Source organism: Pseudopodoces humilis, chromosome 2 (genome assembly GCF_049639895.1).
Source record: "Pseudopodoces humilis isolate 2021_Gansu_Grassland_sample_001 chromosome 2, ASM4963989v1, whole genome shotgun sequence".
In the NCBI taxonomy this organism is placed as follows: Eukaryota; Metazoa; Chordata; class Aves; order Passeriformes; family Paridae; genus Pseudopodoces; species Pseudopodoces humilis.
Window position 1 is genome coordinate 109,995,011 of NC_142201.1, and position 18,511 is coordinate 110,013,521.

Consider the following 18,511-nt stretch of genomic DNA (forward strand, 5'->3'; position numbering starts at 1 on the left):
GATCCATGGCTGTAACAGCAGGCAGGCAGAGCACCCATGGGCAGCACCCACCCATCTCTCCTTGCCTTGGATGCTCCTTCCCTGGGCTCTAAGCTCACCTCCTTCTCTCTCGTTTTTTTCAAGGAAATTTTAAAGTGGATGCTGGGGCTAGATAGCAAGTGGTGGGGAAGAAACAATTCAGTAAAACATCCTGCCAAGAGACCGTCTGGCCATACCACCTCTGCACAGCAGCTCTGCCCTCCTGAGGAAGGGCTGCAGGAGCTCCAAGCCATGCCTGGGCACCACTGCTGAGTCACAGATCTGTGTCCCCACCCACAAGAGCTTTGTGTCCTCTGTGCAGCTCCCACCACCAAAGGGATAGAGGGAATAGACAATGGCCCTGTTTTCCAGGGTTATCCCAGGTGACTAGGTCAGAGCTAGGAGCTTGTCCTCATTCTGCAAGGATCTGGGACATGTGCCATCTCTATTCCTACCATGCTGAAGGGTTTTACCTGCCCAGAGTGGCCTCTCAGCAGGCACCTCACACGCCCCAGGCCCCAGCCAGCCTTGAAATGCAACGGAGCTCGCAAGCCCCCCAACTGCACTGGCAGAGCACAGGAGGAGGAATGGGAGAGGAAAAGCTGAGGGGATGCAGAACAGCTCCAAGAGGTGCAGACACACAGCAGAGGCGAGCGAGGACAGGAGTTAATACACAGGAGGCAGGCAGGCGACAGAGCAGTGAGCAAATAGCAGCGGAGCAGGGGAGACCTGGAGTCAAGCACACAATTAGCAGAGAGTCTAGAGAGAAGAGACACAAAAATAATTAGGGTAAGTGGTGCAGCTGAAAAGAAATGATGGCATGAATAAAGCAGGCGCAGGTGCAGTCAGAAACGTGGCGATTGGGTAAATATGGGAACATGGTGAATACTGGCAACCGCATAAATGTGATAAATATTGGGTAACTATGCTAGTAACTGCTGAACTGTTTGCCTGTTTGAAGGCTGCTTCTGCAGCCCAACCTGCTGCAGTGGGATCACAGGACACAGCAAGTACAGAGGGAATTATTTCCTTCTCAGTAGTGGAAAACTTTGCCAAGCCATGCCACAGCAAGAGGCCCCTGGCAAGGGACACTGTCCTGAGGAGAGCCTGGAAAGCACAGGAAAGGAAGTGTAGCCCTTGTAAATCAGACACTTTTCCAAGGCAGCTGCTGTGAGATTTATTGGGGGAGCATGGCTCTGCAATGAGTTCCTCTGTGCTCCCTCTGCTTGGAGTAAACTTTATCCTTTCTTCCCATCCTTCTCTTCAATTGGACAGAGAAACAGCAGCAGCCCCTTTTGGAGATCAAAGTTTTAGCAGGCTACAAAGACCTCCAAGGAGGCGGTTGCCATGGCTGCCTTAGTAACCACGGCCTTTTAATCACACCAAGTCTCCTTTGTGAGCAGCGTGTGGCTGTCGCTGGCAAATAAGGAGGAAAACAGGGGTAAAAAGCCTTGGCAACAAGTAGCACTTCTAATCGGTGTGAAATAAATAACCAGGAGTAGGCTGGGGTAGGACGAGGGGGACTGGAAGCAGGTTACAAAGGCAGAGTGGTCTGGGGCAGTGCATCAACACTTTCCCGGGATTTTGAAGAGGAAGGCTCCTGTGCCAATCACTTCCTTCCCCTGCTGGCACTACCCACCTTTGGTCACAGCTCAAGGTCAGCGAGCCCTCCTCCGTGGGGCTGCTCACAGACATTTTCCCAGCTGAGATGTGGGCCAGCACATCCCCAGCACAAGGCCACCAGCACAACTCTGCCAACTCCTGTGACCGAGCACTGGCTCAGATGCTACTGGCAGCTTTTCAGCAAACGAGAGCAAAATCCTAAAACCAACATCATGTAAGGGAAAATTTTGCCAAGAACTTTTCAATCTCCGAAATCATGTCAAATTTTATTATACAGTCTCTCCTGGCATAAAAGAGACTCCAAACCTGGCTATATTTATACCAGCTATTGAGTCACTTTGCTGAGTAAGAACTGCCTTATTAGCATTGCACACCATACACACGTGTCCCAGTGGAGATTTATCCTCACTGAAAGTCAACACATGTCTCTATTAGTATATTAATTACTGTACAATATGCTGTGTGTATATGTATCTACTTGCTCTACTTTATATCCTTTACTACTTTTACTATGGGTGTGAGACTTTTTAAATTTTGGGTTTAGTCTACATGGATACTGACTGGTAATATAAACTGGAGAAGATGTCTGTTTACCAGTGTTAGTTGCCAGCTGTCTGTAGAAATTAACACAAACCTCAAGTGCTAATTGTTGTTATTTAAAGCATAATAATGGGAGATGCTTCAGCTTCTAAAATATTTATTTGGGGAATTTCAGGCCTGTCAGACTGACCTTGGTGCCCAGGAAGGTCATGGAATAAACCATCTAGAGTGTGACCACACAGCACATACAGGATCAGAAGGATCCAGCATGGGTTTAGGAAAGCCAAGTCCTCCTTGACCAAGCTGATCTCCTTTTATGACCAGGTGGCCCACCCAGAGGATGAGAGAAAGACCATGGATGTGTCTTCCTGGACTTAATAAAGCCTTCAAGAGTGTCTCCCAGAGCATTTTCCTGGGGAAGCTTAGCAGTGCTACAGGCTGAGGAACAGTGGCTGGAAAGCTGCACGATGAGAAAGGATCTGGGGATGCTGGTCAAAAGTGGCTGAACATCAGCCAGAGTGTGGCCAGGTGGGCAAGGAGGTCAATGGCATCCTGGTCTAGATCAGGAATAGTGTGGCCAGCAGGACTCCTGTACTCAGCACTGCTGAGACCCCTCAAGTCCTGTGTTTATGTCTGGGGCCCCCACTCTGAGAAAAGCATTGAGGTGCTGGAGTGAGTCCAGAGAAGGGAATGAAGCTGAGGAAGGATCTGCAGCACAAGTCTGATGAGGAGTGGCTGAGGATATTTAACTTGCAGAAAAGAAGGTTCAGGGTGGACCTTACCACTCTCTACAACTGCCTGAAAGGAGGCTGTAGAAAGATGGGTCAACCTCCTCTCCCAGGGAAGAAGCGATATAAAGAGAGGAGATGGCCTCAAACTGAGCCAGGGAAGTTTCAGGTTGGACATCAGGAAGAATTTTGTCACTGAGAGGGTGGTTAAGCACTGGAATGGGCTGCCCAAGGAGGTAGTGGAGCCATCATCCCTGGAAGTGTTCAAGAAACAACTGGACATGGCACTTAGTATTATGGTTTAGTTGAGATGGTGGTCTTCAATCAAAGGTTGAACTCAGTGATCTTGGAGGTCTCTTCTCCAGCCTTAATGACTCTATGACTCTGTGATTAACTGTAAAATAATATTTCACTGATACACGGTTTCTGTAATATTAGCTGCTGAATTGGATGGAAAAGGAAAGCAGGCAATAGCTGTCTAGCAAAGCACATGAATCACTAACCAAAGCGTCAAACCAACAACTGGGATTAGTGGAATACTTTCTGGCCTTTTCCAGACACTTGACAGGTCCTGGGGAATGGAGCCACTGTTTTGTGAAGCATGTCTTCATAGCTTCTAAGCTATGTTAGATCTCAGATTGCAAACATCACCAAGCTTGCACAGACCTATGTGTTCCAGGGTGCCCAGCTGTGCTGAGCTGTATATACAGGCACTACTCTGTAGCTGTTCCAGCTTGGGAAGGGAGCAGTGTAGCAGCTTCCATAGGTCTCTGCACCTGGTTAGTAAGATCTGGCCCTTGGGGAGGCTTATTGGGTGCTGTGCAATGCCATGCAATGAAGCTGGACTGGCTCCTGATGTTAGCTGGTGACACAAAGCTAGGATGACACTGACACCGCACTGTACCTCTGGTTTGAAGGTTACTCCAGGCACACTGCATCCCTGCACTGGTACACGTGCAGTTCCCTTCAGAAAGGCTGCAATAAATTACTTTACTGAAGCCCATTGACATTCTCATATGAAAAAGCAATACACAGGGGCTACAAATAACAATATGATTAATAGCACTGTCTGTGTTTCAAGAAGCAGGACATTAGCTGCCAGCTACTACAACAGAAACATAGACCTGCTTCAATTTAGGATTCAGCCTTTTAGATTCAATCACATTAAAAAGTTTAAAAAATAAAATGCATAAAGTTGCAAATGGATTCATTAGCCCAGCTGTAATGTCAGCAAAGGCTCTCCTTTTCTAATAAAACACAAGTGCAGGGAGCATCACTTGATTCCTTCTGGGGAATTGCTAAGCTCTGGACTAGTCTGCAGCAGAAGCAGAGTTCATACAGTTTCCAGCACACTACACATCCTGTTTGGAGATTCCAAATGCCATCAAAATGCACATATATCACAGAATCGTTTAGGTTGTTAAAGATCTCTGAGATCATTGAGTAACCTGTGACCAAACACCACCAGACCATGGAACTGAGTACCATATCCAGTCTTTTTTAAACACTACAGTGTTTCAACACCTCCCTGGCAGCCCATTCCCATGTTTAACCAACACTTCTGGGAAGAAATTCCTTTTGATGTCCAACCTGAGCCCCTCCCCGGCACACCTTGAGGACGAGCCCCCACCTTGCTACAACCTCCTTTCAGACAGATGGAGAGAGTAATAAGGACTAAAGAATATTTTTTAAAATATAACAAATATGTAATAGTATTTTTTAAATTTCAATTCTCTCCTTACTCTACAGGAGTAAGTCAGTCTACCAGTCAGTCTCCTGTGTTCCAGAGGCAGAAGCTGCTACCCCTCTTCCCTCACCTGCACTGATTCCCTTAGAGAGGGTCCCTGACTAAGCAGAAGATACAGAATGGTCTTTTCAGCAAAGTACATAATAAGCACATGCTTAACATCAGGTATGCTTTACAAATCCTATCAGCTTTGCTGAGCAGAAATGGATATAAATAAATGCTTGTGTGCTTTTCTGAAACAAGCGTGACGTAAGGACAGCACATGGGATTCTCTGCTGTTACCCAGAGCTGAGCAGCAGCTCTGCGTGTCAACATGACACAGCCAGGTAACAAAACCCAACATGCAATCCCATCGTGGCACAGGCTCCCTGGCTACTTAAGAGGTGACTACAGATCTCTGTGGTCACTTTCCTAAGAAAGAAAAAGAAATACTGTAATTTGCCCAGGTTTTTGATTTTGCTCTAAGTCATGATAAAGTGCCTTTTGATCAATTTTTCATGGTATGATTCACTGTATAAAAGCAAGACCCTCCACTTTTAGCTAAACAGACTTCCATGAATTTATTGATGCTATTAATATGATATCTACCATTTTTGCCTCTCAGTCCTTTTGCAATTTCAACGTGATATTAAACTGCCCTTTCATCCTGACATTAATATTAAACCACTAGAAGGGATATTTTCCTATTTCCTTTTCCATTTTGATTTTTCTGTCACCCCAAGGTTAACAAGAGTGGGTAGAACCCCTGCTCTATTCAAAATTCTAATTTATGCTGGAAATCACGCAGCAACCCCAAAATAAGCAATGTAAATTTTATCTGAGAGACCACTGTCAGCAGGGAGCAAACAGCAATGTGCTCTGGGAATTGTAGCATCTCACACACTATCCCTCTGCTGCTCCAACCTCCCTAACAGGCAATCTGGGTTCCACCCAAAAAGCAGCAGAACAGCAAACAAAACCCTTTTACCACATGTCCCCTAGGACTGTAAAATTGCTACAACCTACAATCTGTATTCAGTGTCTCCCTCCAAGCAGTGGGATGGAACAAAAAACATCCCAGAATATGCAGAATATTAAGAAATGGTATTTTCATCACTGGGTGCTTCATCCTTTAGCCATCAATAGGGAGAGATAAAGGAAAACAAAGAAAAAGTAACAGCAAAGGCAGAAGGAAAAGATTAAGGTGGGAAGGGGAAGAGAGGGAAGGAGGAAAACAGGTAGGTAACCCTGGAATTGCACCAAAAGCTGAAATGCTGCCTCTACCCAGGAAAAGCAATATACAGAAGCTGCCTAACAGCATGAGGCAGAAGTAAGCCCACGACAAGTCTGCTTTCATGCTGCTGCCAAACTTGGCAGAGAGCTGCAAAAAGTGCAAGGTCAGACACAGAGGCCAAACAGAAAAGCAGATGTGGTCAAGGGTAATGCAGCCTAAGCTACACATGCCCCCCAACATAACCACAATGAAATGGGAGCAGAGACATCAAGCCAGCTCCAGAGGAGGGGATTTCTGTGTTTTCTCCCCACAGTTTTCCGTACACACTGAAAACCCGATTCTTCCTGTTACCATGGCACTATTTCATCACTGGTGTCTGAGCACAGTTGTAGATACACAAGAGGAAGACACCAAATCCTAGACAGGAAGGTGAAGAAGGGACAAAAATTCACCAGCTCATCACTACACAGACACAGGACCTCAGGAGAGGATTCTAACACTGTCAGCTGGCAGAGATAACCTCACCTGAACTCACACAGGTGGGTCCTGGGCCTGTTACTAAGTGGCAGATGATACACAGTCACACTGTGGATTTACACAGACGTGTGACACTGTTCTCTGGAGTGACCAGACTGACCTTCCACTTTCTGACTTTCCACTCCAACTGTCCATTGTTTGACTGACATTAAAGGGGAAAGGAGAGACAATGGCACTGTGACAGCCACTCACCCATTCAGTCTGGTTTACTTGGTGATGATAACTCCAGCTCCAAATATAAATACCAATTAAATTCTGGCCTTTGGCAGGAGATGAAGGGAATGCTTGACAGATGTCTTCTATTGTCCACCTCCACAGATCACCTACACACTATCAACCCAAGCTTTTTAATATTTCCATCACAGGATGCACAGATCTGTACACACAAGAGCCATGGTGAGGTCTTAAGATAAACTGGGGAAAACTCAGCCTACCGTCCTGGGGCATCTAGGGTTGAAGTACTACAGCTATCTCCAGGCTTGTCAACAAAAGTTCCTGAAAGGCCCATTCCACTCTGCTTTTCTGCTCTAGCTGGAATGGCTGCTTTTCTGACCTTTAGAGTGAGTTGTATCATGGAAGCCACCACTGAAAGCAAACCCTGCAAACAGGGAAAAAACTGATCCTGCTCAGCACACTGTTCAAGGGAGTTTGAGAGAAAGAGAGCCAAGCACACACACCACAGAGTGGGTAGGTCCTGTTAGTGGAAGCACCAGCTCAGACCTGGTTAGGATGACTGTGCAACTGCACTTCTAACTGGACAAGTGTTATTAGGCACACAAAAAAATCTCCCAAACCGACACATTCAACACAGTGCTTCTTGACATGCTCACAGGTCAGAAGAGTGGGATGAGGACTACAAAAATCACAGGATCTGATGTCTTCTGGGTGTCTGCTGTTAAAAGACTCTTGTCTCAAATGTTCATTTTGCTGCAAGTTTTTTGTTTTATCCCTTAAAAAACAAGGGTTCTGCCTTTCCATAGCCGCGCACTTTCTGCAGTCATTTACGCCTGTGTAACGTGTGAGCAGTGTGGGTGTAAACATTACTATTCTGGTTTGGTAGCATTTGCCACCCACTTTGCCTAGGTGTGAATGACTGCACAAGGTGCAAGGCAACGGTGACAGTGCTGCAGGGACTGTTTTACATAGCTCTTACACCCATAGTAATACAGTGCACGGGGATGGAGACACATCGAGAGAGCAGGAGGAAAGATGCATCAGGTATCTGCCGAAAAAGCAGCCCGGCAAGAGGCCTCACCAAGCACAAGCAGCTCCACTGATTCTTCATTCTTGCCCTCCACATCATCTGGTGTGATAATAAGGCAGTAATAGAGGCCACTGTCTCCCCACATCAACTTCCCAATCTGCAGGTCTGCATCTGGAAGGCGAAAAAAGAAAAGTCAGGCTTTCCCCCCAACACTTCCAGGAAGGATGGAGTGTTGAATGCACTGCATTCATCTCTGTGTCCCAAACCCATTTCCTTTCCTTACTAAGAAGAGGGGTTAACCTTATCCAGAATCTCACAGTATTCAGGAAAAACAAACAGGCTTAGGACTTGTAGCTGTAGGTGGGAAGACAGATAATGCTGCAGAGGCACCTCACGCTGCAAGTGCCCAGAGCAGAAGAGGTCACTAATGTCTCTCTCTGTCCTTCCTGTCACCTAAGGCTGGGCTACCAACGCTGTACACGAAAAGACATGAAAGAAGGGCTTAGCCAGTGCCTCCTCTACAGCACCTCTGTCATTTGTGAAGAGGTTACACAGAGACAAAGGAAAACACTCCCTCTTGTGAGGCTGATCACATGCTCTCCACACCAAGGAGTCTCCACTTCTGGCAAGATGGTCACCCCAGTCAGCTGGACACCCTGTAGTTTTGAGGGACAAAGCCTCACACAGCCTTCCAGATAAAAATGTTTAAGGCCCCTGTCGTTCTCCATCTCCACCCAATCTGACTTTGCCCCATGGAAATCTCTTCCTTTCACTCTGCCCAAGGCTGTGTGGGTTTAGGTTCATGACAGGGTAAGCTGGTGAAGTCTGCGGCTGAGCAAACATGAGATCTAGGATAATCTTGGTATTTCAGAACTAGGAAAACACCAGTGGTATTTGCAAGCAAGAAAATCCTATCCTGCAGAGACTGAATTTGTATCTCTCTTGCTGCCACCCCTTTGCTTAAGAAAATCTACATACACAGCAATATGCAGAAGTCAGGAATAAAAAGCTTCCACTTCATGGAAGGGCAAAAAGGATTCTGTATTTGAATTGAAGACCTAACATGGAGTCAATTGAAGGGAAGTGCCAAATTACCTTTGGGTCTAGTATTGGTTGGCTGAATCCTAAATGTCTGACAGACAACAGCTCCCTTCCCACAGCCTTTTCTGAGGGAGCCAACTGAGCAATTACTGCCAGACTCCAGTATCCCAAATTGCTACAGGTTCATTCCAGCCCCCATCATGCACCACTGGGGTAGGAGAGTTACCATGGACAATGCTGACATCTCTTTCCTTATAGAAGTCTCCTATGGTGATGGCAGATCCCTGTTTGGAGGCCACGACACGCACCGTCCTCCTGCTGTCCACACAGTCCAGGTAGGGATCCCAGTCCAGGTTCCTCTTGCTCATTGTTTGCAAACCAGAAGTCACCATACCCAGAGCTTCTCCCATCCGGTCCTGGCAGTAGGATTTGTACCTCCACTGTACCACAGCTGGTTGGGTGGAAGAAGTAGAGAAATGGCAGCGAAGCAGCGCAGGCTGAAATAACATGGCCACCTTCTTCTTCTCAGGCACAGTGACCTGCAACCCTTCCACCTCAGCTAGAAGACAAAAAACATGAGTATCATACACCTTGGCACTGCTTGAAGAGGGAGCTACTGCATTTTATCACAGCATCATTCTCCCCACATACATAAAATTGTCCATCTGTTTCAGGTGCTAGGGCGCACCACTCAGTGCATGTAAGCACGGATGTTGGCAGCAGAAATAAGTTTGTTTTTTCATAGCTTACAGTCACAAAGAAAAACACAGCATGAAGGGGCTGAAGGCTCAAATGTAGCATCCTTATGCTGTAGAAGCCCTAACACAATGGTGTGATGATTCACAGCTTCTGTGGCAGGTTCAAATACAAGAAAGAGATATTTTAGGGATGGCCATGCTCCACTTTCACAGCAGGTCAGTCAAGGGGCCACATCCTGAGTTCAGAATAAGTCACCTCCCTCCCCATTTCAGTGGCATCACACCTCCTCTTTACAAGTCAGGCAACACACAGTGCCTGGACCAGCACATTCTGCACTGGTGCCCAGTTAGTGCTGTCTGCTTTGTGCCAAACTCCAGAGATGCACGAAGGAGTGGATCCAAATCACAGAGCTCTTCCCAGGGCTGGCAAGTAGCACTGAGAGAAATCGCTCCATGTAGGAGGTGTGGAGAAAAAGGGCCCAAACCCTCAAGTTTTTCACATTCACAGGAGGAGAGAGATCTCAACATGTAATGTTTATCTAGCAGCTGACAGGAGAGCTGCAGCCTGGACCTGATGCATAGAGGCCCCAGAGAAGATGCAGGGGATTCTGCTACATCCTTGTGTAGCTGAGGGAGAGTCAGTGAGCAATGTCAGCCCTCGGGAGAGGGAGGCATTCCATCCACCCACAGGGATATGGCCAAAACTCCTCTGCATGCCCTTCATCGCTTCCCTCCTTGTGCTGGAGGCAGCAATGTCCAAGAGCATTCACACAACCCTGGAAAAAGGGAGTCAGGTTCAGTACAGAACATGTCAGTGTTACCACACACCTCGCCCAGAGCAGGTGGAAAACAGGGAGAAAGAGGAAATACAAGGAAGCACCCGAGACAACAAAGCAGAAAGGAAAGTCTGCACAACATCTGGAGAAGGGACTGGTGGACTTGGGGAAGTTTAGTGAGGAATGAAAAGACTGAGGACAAAGAAAGACTTCCTGATATCAAGAAGCAGTAGAAGAGAAGGGAAAATGCAAGAAAGAAGAAAAAAAAGAGTAAGGATGAAATAGCAGAGCAAATATAAGAAGCAGAAAGATAAGCAGGATGACAATCAGGAGGCTTGCATTCAGCTGGAAGAAGCTGGAGAAGGTGTCTCAGCCCGGGTCAAAATAAGTCCGAAGAGCTGCAGTCAGGTTGCAGGAGATTCAGAAATGTAGAGAAGAGAGGAAATGGAGTCAGCAAAAATAACCCACTCACTCCAGAAAGCAGAGATGAAAAGAGATGGAAATTGGCAAAAGAAAGTGAAATGACAGGAGATATCTTTAGAATGGGGGGAAAAAAAGGCATAGACTAAAGTGCTAGAGTTTGAAGCAGACAGAGAGAAATAAATGCATCAACTGTGTAACAACAGCAGCCATGAAGAGACAAGGTCAAGCTGGAGACAGCTGCAGACCTGAAAAGCAAAAGTGAGCAGAGATTGCGTGATCAGGATTCAGAACCAAAGGAAAGTGAAGAGGCTGGAAAAACAGTGAATGTTAAATTCAACAAGTTATCACTGTCTAAACTGTAAAGCACAAAGAAATCTATAAATCCCAATTGGAGAAGAAAACACAGTATGGACAGAACATAGGGGCAAGCTTATTTCAGAGAGGCAAGGTGGTCACTGATACTAAGAGATTTATGAATCTAGGCAGGATTTGACCTTGGGGACTACTATGTGGAGGCTTGAGGAGCACAAGGATGCTCTGGCATTTGCACAGAAATGCTATATTATGCATATAATGAGTGCAGGACATCCTGCACATTGCACTTGTGCCATGTGGGAGTTGCACAGGAGGTTATCAGTTTTGCCAGAAGTGCCTGGACCCAAATCCAAATGCTGAAGTGTGGCTGTTTTCCAGAGTACCACCAAGCACAGCTGAGGTCTCCCACAGGACAGGCAGGGGAATGAGGCAGCTTCTGCACTTTCCCAAGACACAGGCAAAGAGATTATTCAGGAAGTGGCAGCTGGGACATTTCTGCCAGGCTTCCTTTACCCAGGGACCAAGCATAGGGGCCATGTGGCACTAAGGGAACACCACCACTTGCTTCTCAAGGTGAACCAAGTGGTTTAATCTTTTCCTCTCTAGAGATTCACACTTTCTGAGTTGCACCTGAATGCAAGAAACATGATCAACATCCGGAAAAACCAATGGGTCCATGTCAGACCTGTGTCTGGCAGCTCCATGCCTGACCCCTCCCAGACTGAGGCCAAAGCCAGCATGTGGCATGAGCTGATCAAGTGACTCATCACGTTACCTCAGCTTCAGGGATAAAACAGTGACACACTGAATATTTAAATCTTTCCCTTGTGAACCAAGTACGCTGCTTAGTAAACACAGTGCTCTCAGCTAACCATGCACCATAGCCCTCCTTCCCTGCTAATGAGATTAATGAGTTTGGCAAGCCAGGGACTGCTTTAATAAATGATTAGCTGAGCTTTAGCAAATTCTCATCTGACTAACTTTCCCCACCCTACCCCCATGTGAATGTCTATATCAAGAAAAGAAAAGCAGCTTCTGGGAAAATACAGGAATTCTTTTTCTACCGAAAAGCATTTTGGAGATGTGCAGAAAATTATCTGGCATCTTCTATATCCTATCCCAAGCTCTTTATTAACTTCTTAAGTATTATTTTCAGATTCCTTCCAGGAATAGCATTTAAGAGCAACACAGTGCCTCAGATTGGGAGACTGGAGCAGAGGAAACTTTCGATCTATTTAAGTCAAATTATATATAATTATATATGGCTGAACTGGGAAATTATACACCTGCTATTTCCTCTGCCAAAAAAGGATTACTGAAATTGATTCATGTAGTATGTCACTGCTGTAACAGTGTCCACCAAAAAGGCCACCAGGATGTTTGACTGCCTGAAGACAAGATGGTGGCTTTACACTGACCAGTGATGTCCAGGCATGGGAATTACAGGACTTCCTCACCTTCAAGAAGAAACTGCTGGCTTCAAAATGAAGCACAATAAAAGCCTCAGAAGCATCACAGGACAGAACCCTGAGTTGTTAATACAGCAGAAAAACAAAGACTGAAATATGTGAAAAATTATGAGAAGCTTAGTGACAGCACCATGGTAGCTCTTTGTCTAGTTTAGTACAAGTAGGACTAAAAAGAAACAAAAGGAATTGTGTTGTGCTATGTTTTGACTAATGCAGACAGAGCAAAATTAGCCCTTAATTCAAAGTCATCATGGAAATGCAATTCCTGCACTCTAGAGAAGGAACCTGTTCATTGTGAATTTCACAATGTTTCAAGTTTCACAAGAAATAAATCTAGCTCCTGGAAGTCTCATGACTACATGACTATCTTACTTTCCTCCCTTATTGCTCTCCTAAACCCAAAGAAAAAGGTCTGAAAATATTAATCAATTGCATCTTCTAAACACAGTTATCCTTGCTCTTAGAAGATAAAAAGAATCCATGGTTTTGTGTGTCTGTACAAATATATATATACACACTCCCGGAGAAAGAACTTAAAATAATCACACTTCCGAAATATAATTGTATGGGGTTTGTCTGTTTCAATTGGCAATGTGCATTTGTCTCCTTGCTCTGATTCCTTTCCTGAAACTATCCTCAGATTATGCATTCAAACTATGCAATCAACACTACACACAAGCTATCACTAATACATTTCACTGGTGATTAAAGAAAATTCCAGGAAGCGATTACAGAGGGGATATTTGTAAGAGCCTGATCTTCCTAAGCGCCTTCCCTGAGCAAGAGAGAAGGCAATTGAGAGGTGATAACTGAGGCTCTTGCTTTGCCATTGACCTCCAGAGAAGCCTCTACGCCTCCTTGAGGTGAAATGAACCCCAGGAAGATTTAGCTTCTCTACACATTTAGCCTCTAGGAAGAGAATCACAGAATGACTTGGGTTGGAGGGGACCTTAAATATCACGTAGTTAGAATAAAATTGACCTGAAGCACCAAACCCTGGAAGTAATGACCAAATACTGTAGTTCAGTGGAACATCTCAGGCTGCATCCTTTCTGGAACACAAGACTTGAGTCCAAGAGAAGGCAGCATATATTATTCTTCAGGTCACATGGGTCTCCCTATCTGTGCATACATCCCAACTCTTTGTTTGCAGTTATTTGGCTCATGCTACTGCTTGCCTGAGGGAGTGCAGCTGATTCTATGAACGTACAAATAATGCATCCCCCATTTACCTTTATTGACAGGAGTGCTGGTTGTCCAGACAGGGGAGTGGAAATCACTGGGTCCTGAACCAAGCACCTCGGGAAAGCCACTCTTAGACTTTACCTCAGGGCTTTGGCAGAAAAGCATTCGTTCACTGGTAAGAGACAGTGCCCTTAGGGTAGCTTATACCACTTCCCAAATAACTGTTGGGCAAAAGTATCGTTGTTTTTGGCACCTTGGATACTATCCATCATTTCAAAGTGTTCTCTCCCCCACTGCTGGAGACTGGCACACCATTCACACTTTCACATGTGGATCAAGCTTGAATGAGGAAAGGCAAGATCTCGGCTTTGAGACCAGAAAGTCAGAAATTATAAAGAGAAGTGTAAACAGAATGGAGTGTAAAATTAATGGAGAGCTCTTGCCTACTCGATGTTCTTGCCTACTCATGTTGAGCTAAATCAAACCCATGCAATTTATCAGCAAAAGCCATCACCATCAGATTGTGTCAAGTGCCTTATGACAAATTAATTGGATGTCTTGGTCTGGTTCCTATCAGACTTATGTTCTTAGCAACGTGACCACTAATTGTCAACTTTTTTTGGAAGCAAGAAACCAATGCCTGAACAAGTCAGCTGCAGCTGAGGTGAAAGCATGACTCTGTTTTTCACAGCTCCATAGCAAAACCAAGAATTTCAGCTCTCCAGCTACTTAACCTGGAAAGAGAAAAACCCAAAGCAGCTGCAGAAAAGCCTGGCCTTGCACAGCCAGCACTCACAGCACAGAACCTCAGAGAACCATGTAGGACAGCCCAGGCTGTGCAAAATGACTGCAGTAGACATTGGACTATTTCTTGCTCTTCCCCATTCTCTGTGGTGCTCTCCCCAGGCACCCCCTGCTCCTCACTTCATTCTCTTCACAGCTTCCCTGTGCTCCTTACACTCCCTCACCACAGCCCCTTACACACATTCACAAAAGTCACTCTGGATGCTCTCAGGTGAATTATTTCAGCTCTGGCCACCAGATCAAACCCACCCTGTCCTACTGCTGTCTGAGAACTGTTACAGCTGTAAGATGCCTCCTGACCTAGACTTGGTTCAGCATCCCAGAAATCATTCCCAGAAACACCACTCATCAGAAGCTTGAGAGCAAAGCAAAAGAAATGTGAAGAGTCTCTTTGAGCCTTGTAATACCAAGCCACAATACCGTCCTTGGGATGGCATTGGGATTTCCAGTGCTGCCAGTCTCACTCAAGGTAACCTCACAGGAATACAAAGAAAAACATGAGATTTCTTCCCAGTTATGCTACACTTATGCTCTGTGAAGCCAGGCAAGGGGACTCAGATGAACACTTTAAATCAAGACAAGTAAAATAGTCCAACCATTTCTCTGCCTTCCCAAGAAGTGTGATCAGCTGGCCAGAAACAGCAAAGCACAGCTGTGCTCCAGCATGCCCCCTCTGCCTGCCCTCCTGAACTATGGCAGGGAAAGAACAGGTACAGCAATAGCATACAGGGACTGAGTGCTAAATTACTGGTGGAAAAGTACTTACCAGGAAGAAGAGATCCCATTATAATGTGGACAGTCTTCTAATTGTAATTTTTCCAAGCTTAGCCCAAGTTGTGTGGCAGAAAAAATTTGATCTGCTTGTTCTGTACATAAAACTGGAGTTCAGCCTCCAGTGCAGCACTATGCTCTTGTTTTAAATGCATTAGAAATGACAACATTAATAAGAACATGGTAAACACGAGGGAGGGTTCATTCCATAATCAAGCTGCAATTGGTAATTTACAAGAACAGGCTTTACACAGGGACTAAGGATACTTGGCAAATTGTATCTTCTTTTTATAGAATGAGAGCACAGTCCCACACATATCTTAACCCGTGTGACCTCACGGGAAGGAATAAAGAATGACCTGCTCTTCATCCGTTTGCAGTTGTTATTAAAACACTCGCTTTAGGCACGTGGGAGAGCACGACAGGAGGGGGAGAAGCCAAACTAAATCCATTGTACCTCACACAGGATTTTTTGCAATTGCTGGAAGAACTCACAATGCGCAAAACCAAAGATAAATGCAAGAGCCAAAAATTAAAGACAAACAAAGGACAGAGAGGAATTACTGCTGGGAGGAACGGGACTGAAAGTGCTGATTAGAAATTTCTCAGCCCACCCCGAGGAGGGAGGAGGGGAGGGAAAGGAACGAGAGCCTTCTTTTCGTGCTCCCTTTTGTCTCCCTGCTTCTTCCCCATCTTGCACTCTGTCCTCTGGCCCCTCCACCTCCCAACCCCCACTTCTCTTCCCCAGAGTGGAGTGTACCACTCTGGCTGGATTAGGGCTCCTTACCTTGACGCAGACCTTTCATTCCTCTGCACAGCCACTGGGGAGAGGAAAATCTTGAATCCATGTTTGCTAGCCCCCTCTTCCTTTTCTGTACACACACACACACACACACACACTCACACACCTTTGCTTATTTGCTTTCTCTCGGCTGTGAAAAAGGACATCAGCACCTGATTTTAGGCTGGGCAGCAGCGGCTGGAGGCTGGAGGGGAGCAGGCGAGCACCGAGCGCCTCCATCTCTCAGCACACAGCTATGGATAACCTGTTGCCTGCCGGAAGCCTGTGCCTGCCAGCTCTCCACAGCACCAGCAGCACGCAGTCCTGTCTCAAAACCACAGGGCTGGAGGAAACTGGAAGGTCTTCCCACTGCAGCGGTACCTCTCTCTCTCTCTGCATTGACCCTGCATGCTCCAAACAAGTGCTCGCTGCCAGGAATCGTGAATTGCCCTCAGTGGAAGGAGGAAAGTGTCAACAGCCCGGTCTTCTAGCTTGATAAAAAACTCCGATTAGCCTGACGTGTCCAGATAAAGAAGCTCTTTAAAAAGAGGGAGGAATGTAATGTCATGTTTAGCTACACCCTGTACTCCTTTGCCGGTCTTTGGATGCTATTTATCGGCACACTACTATGGCTAGTAGGGAAGGAGGCGAAGCTGTGGGTGCGCTGGCACTCCAGACCAACTCACTGAAGTGGGATACATTTGGAAGCAGCCAAATGGCAGGGAGGGAGGAAGAGAGAGAAGGGAGGGTGAGCTGGAAGCTGCTGAAGCCCCAGATGAGGCCGTGAAACCCTGGAAGGGAGCAGTAGGCAGGCACCGGTGTTGGAGATGACTCAGAGTGAAAATGCAAGGAAAGGGGTGGGTGGGTGGTGGGAGAGAGGTGTTATGACTAAAAGCCGAATTTACTGCTTGCGAATCCTAAATCTGAATAGGAAGAAGGAAGAGGCTGAGGTCTTTTTTGTGGGATACATAGGTGACAGTGAGAAATATATGCCACTTAACCCAAGTGTGTCTGTTTCTTCTTTCAGCTAGCAATCAGCCTGCCTGGCTAAGTCATCCTACTGCAGTTTTTCCTATATAGCCTGCTGCTCCTGCCTGTGCGTGGTTGCTGCACCGGCTCACAGGAGACAGATCTTGCCCCTGACCCGACACGGCTTTCTCTTTCTCCCCGGTTCCCGGCTGCCCCGCCGCTCTCACCCTGCTGTAATCCCTTCCCTCGCTGCCCAGCTCTCAGACCCATCCCCTTTTCAGCTCGTCCCCCCTGCCCTCTCCCCATCACTGAGCACTCTGCTCGTCTCTCCGGCTCCCCTCCCCCTGCCCTAGAGGGGGACTTGCCGGACCTTTTCGGGGGCCGGCGAGGCGGGCGGTGGGCGGCGAGCTGGGCTGGGGGCGATCCCGTCCTGCGCCCACAAAGGCCTGGCCGCAACTGCACCGTCACGGGCAAGGCCCCCCAGGATTCTGCCCCCCTGCAAGCCGGGGCAGGGGCAGGGCAGCCCCCTCCTCTCACACCTCTGCTGAGACTGCATGTGCGGTCAGGACACCGGGTAAAGGAGAAGTTCCTGCAATTGTTCCCGGCACGGGCGGGCGGGGGGAGCCGGGGGTTTGTCGCCATCCCTCCCGCACCGCGGCCAAGGACACTCCCGCACCCCCGGGCCGGCTGCCCTTTCCCCGATACGAGCGCTCTCTGCCCGCGGGGAGCGGGGGCCCAAGCGCCGGCGGGACCACGCGGAGAGGAGCGCCGGGGGCCCCTCGGACCCGCGCCTGCCTCCCGTCCGCAGCCCTCTCCGCAACTCTCCGCAAACTGCACCGCGGGACGCCCCCGAGCAGCTCCCGGCCCCACGCCGGCCCCCCCCCCGGCATCTCCCCAACCCTCCCCCCCCCCCCCCCCGCATTTTCGTCTCCAGGAGAGCCGTGGCCGTGGAGCCCGGCGGGCTGGGCACGGCGTGCGGACGTCGGGGCCACCGGGCCACCCCGCCCGCGGCCCTACCTGCGAGCCACAGGAGGACGATCCATCCCAGGACGTGCCCATCCATCTTCCCAGTGGTCCAGGCGGCGCGGGGCGGCGGGAGCGGCGCGGGGGCGGCCCCGCTCCGGCAGCCGCCTCCCCGCGGAGCCGGCCGGGCTGGCGGAGCGGCCGCGCCGAGTGGCTCCGCTCCGCTCCTCCCCCGGGCCGGCTCCCCGGGGCCGCCCCCGCCGCTGTCCGGGCTCGGGCGGGGGGCGGCGGCGGGGAGGGGGACGCGGCTTCCCGAAACTGCTTCGCTTCCCCCCCTCTCGCCCTCCGGCAAAGGCGCGTTTCGGTTGCCTGATGCCGCTCCTCAGCCTACGGGCACTCCGGCACGTTCCTGTGCAACTCCTTCAGCCCCCGACACCCCCGCTTCTTAGCGGGGCTCTTACAACTTCTCTAGTAAGCGCTTAAAAATGTCCCCGCCGATCATCTGTCCTCCCCAAATTAGCCAAATGTATACCTTGGGAAATGAGCGTAGACGGCTCCTGTTCTAAATTTCCCTGGAGTTCCCACTTCCAGCATGGGCACAGCAAGTAATTATTGTAATTTTAGATAAAGGAGTATAATTTTAGGTGAGGAGGTTCTGGCTGTTAACAATGGGCAGCCGAGTTGCGGGTGTTAAGTTTTCGTACCG

At 48.0% G+C, this 18,511-nt stretch overlaps 1 protein-coding gene across 6 annotated transcripts in view; it reads right to left on the bottom strand.

The window, feature by feature from the left end:
* Nucleotides 1–17,993, bottom strand: part of ILDR2 (immunoglobulin like domain containing receptor 2) — a 39,835-nt gene extending 21,842 nt beyond the window's left edge. For all 6 annotated transcript variants that reach the window (XM_014253587.2, XM_014253586.2, XM_014253585.2 and 3 more), the window contains exons 1-3: nt 17,860–17,993; nt 8,878–9,210; nt 7,662–7,781 (exon numbers count right to left, since the gene is read on the bottom strand). In XM_014253587.2, coding sequence (XP_014109062.1) covers nt 7,662–7,781; nt 8,878–9,210; nt 17,860–17,905 — 499 coding nt within the window. In that variant the 5' untranslated portion in view covers nt 17,906–17,993. The remainder of the gene's footprint in view (nt 1–7,661; nt 7,782–8,877; nt 9,211–17,859) is intronic.
* Between the last annotated feature and the right edge of the window lie 518 nt (nt 17,994–18,511).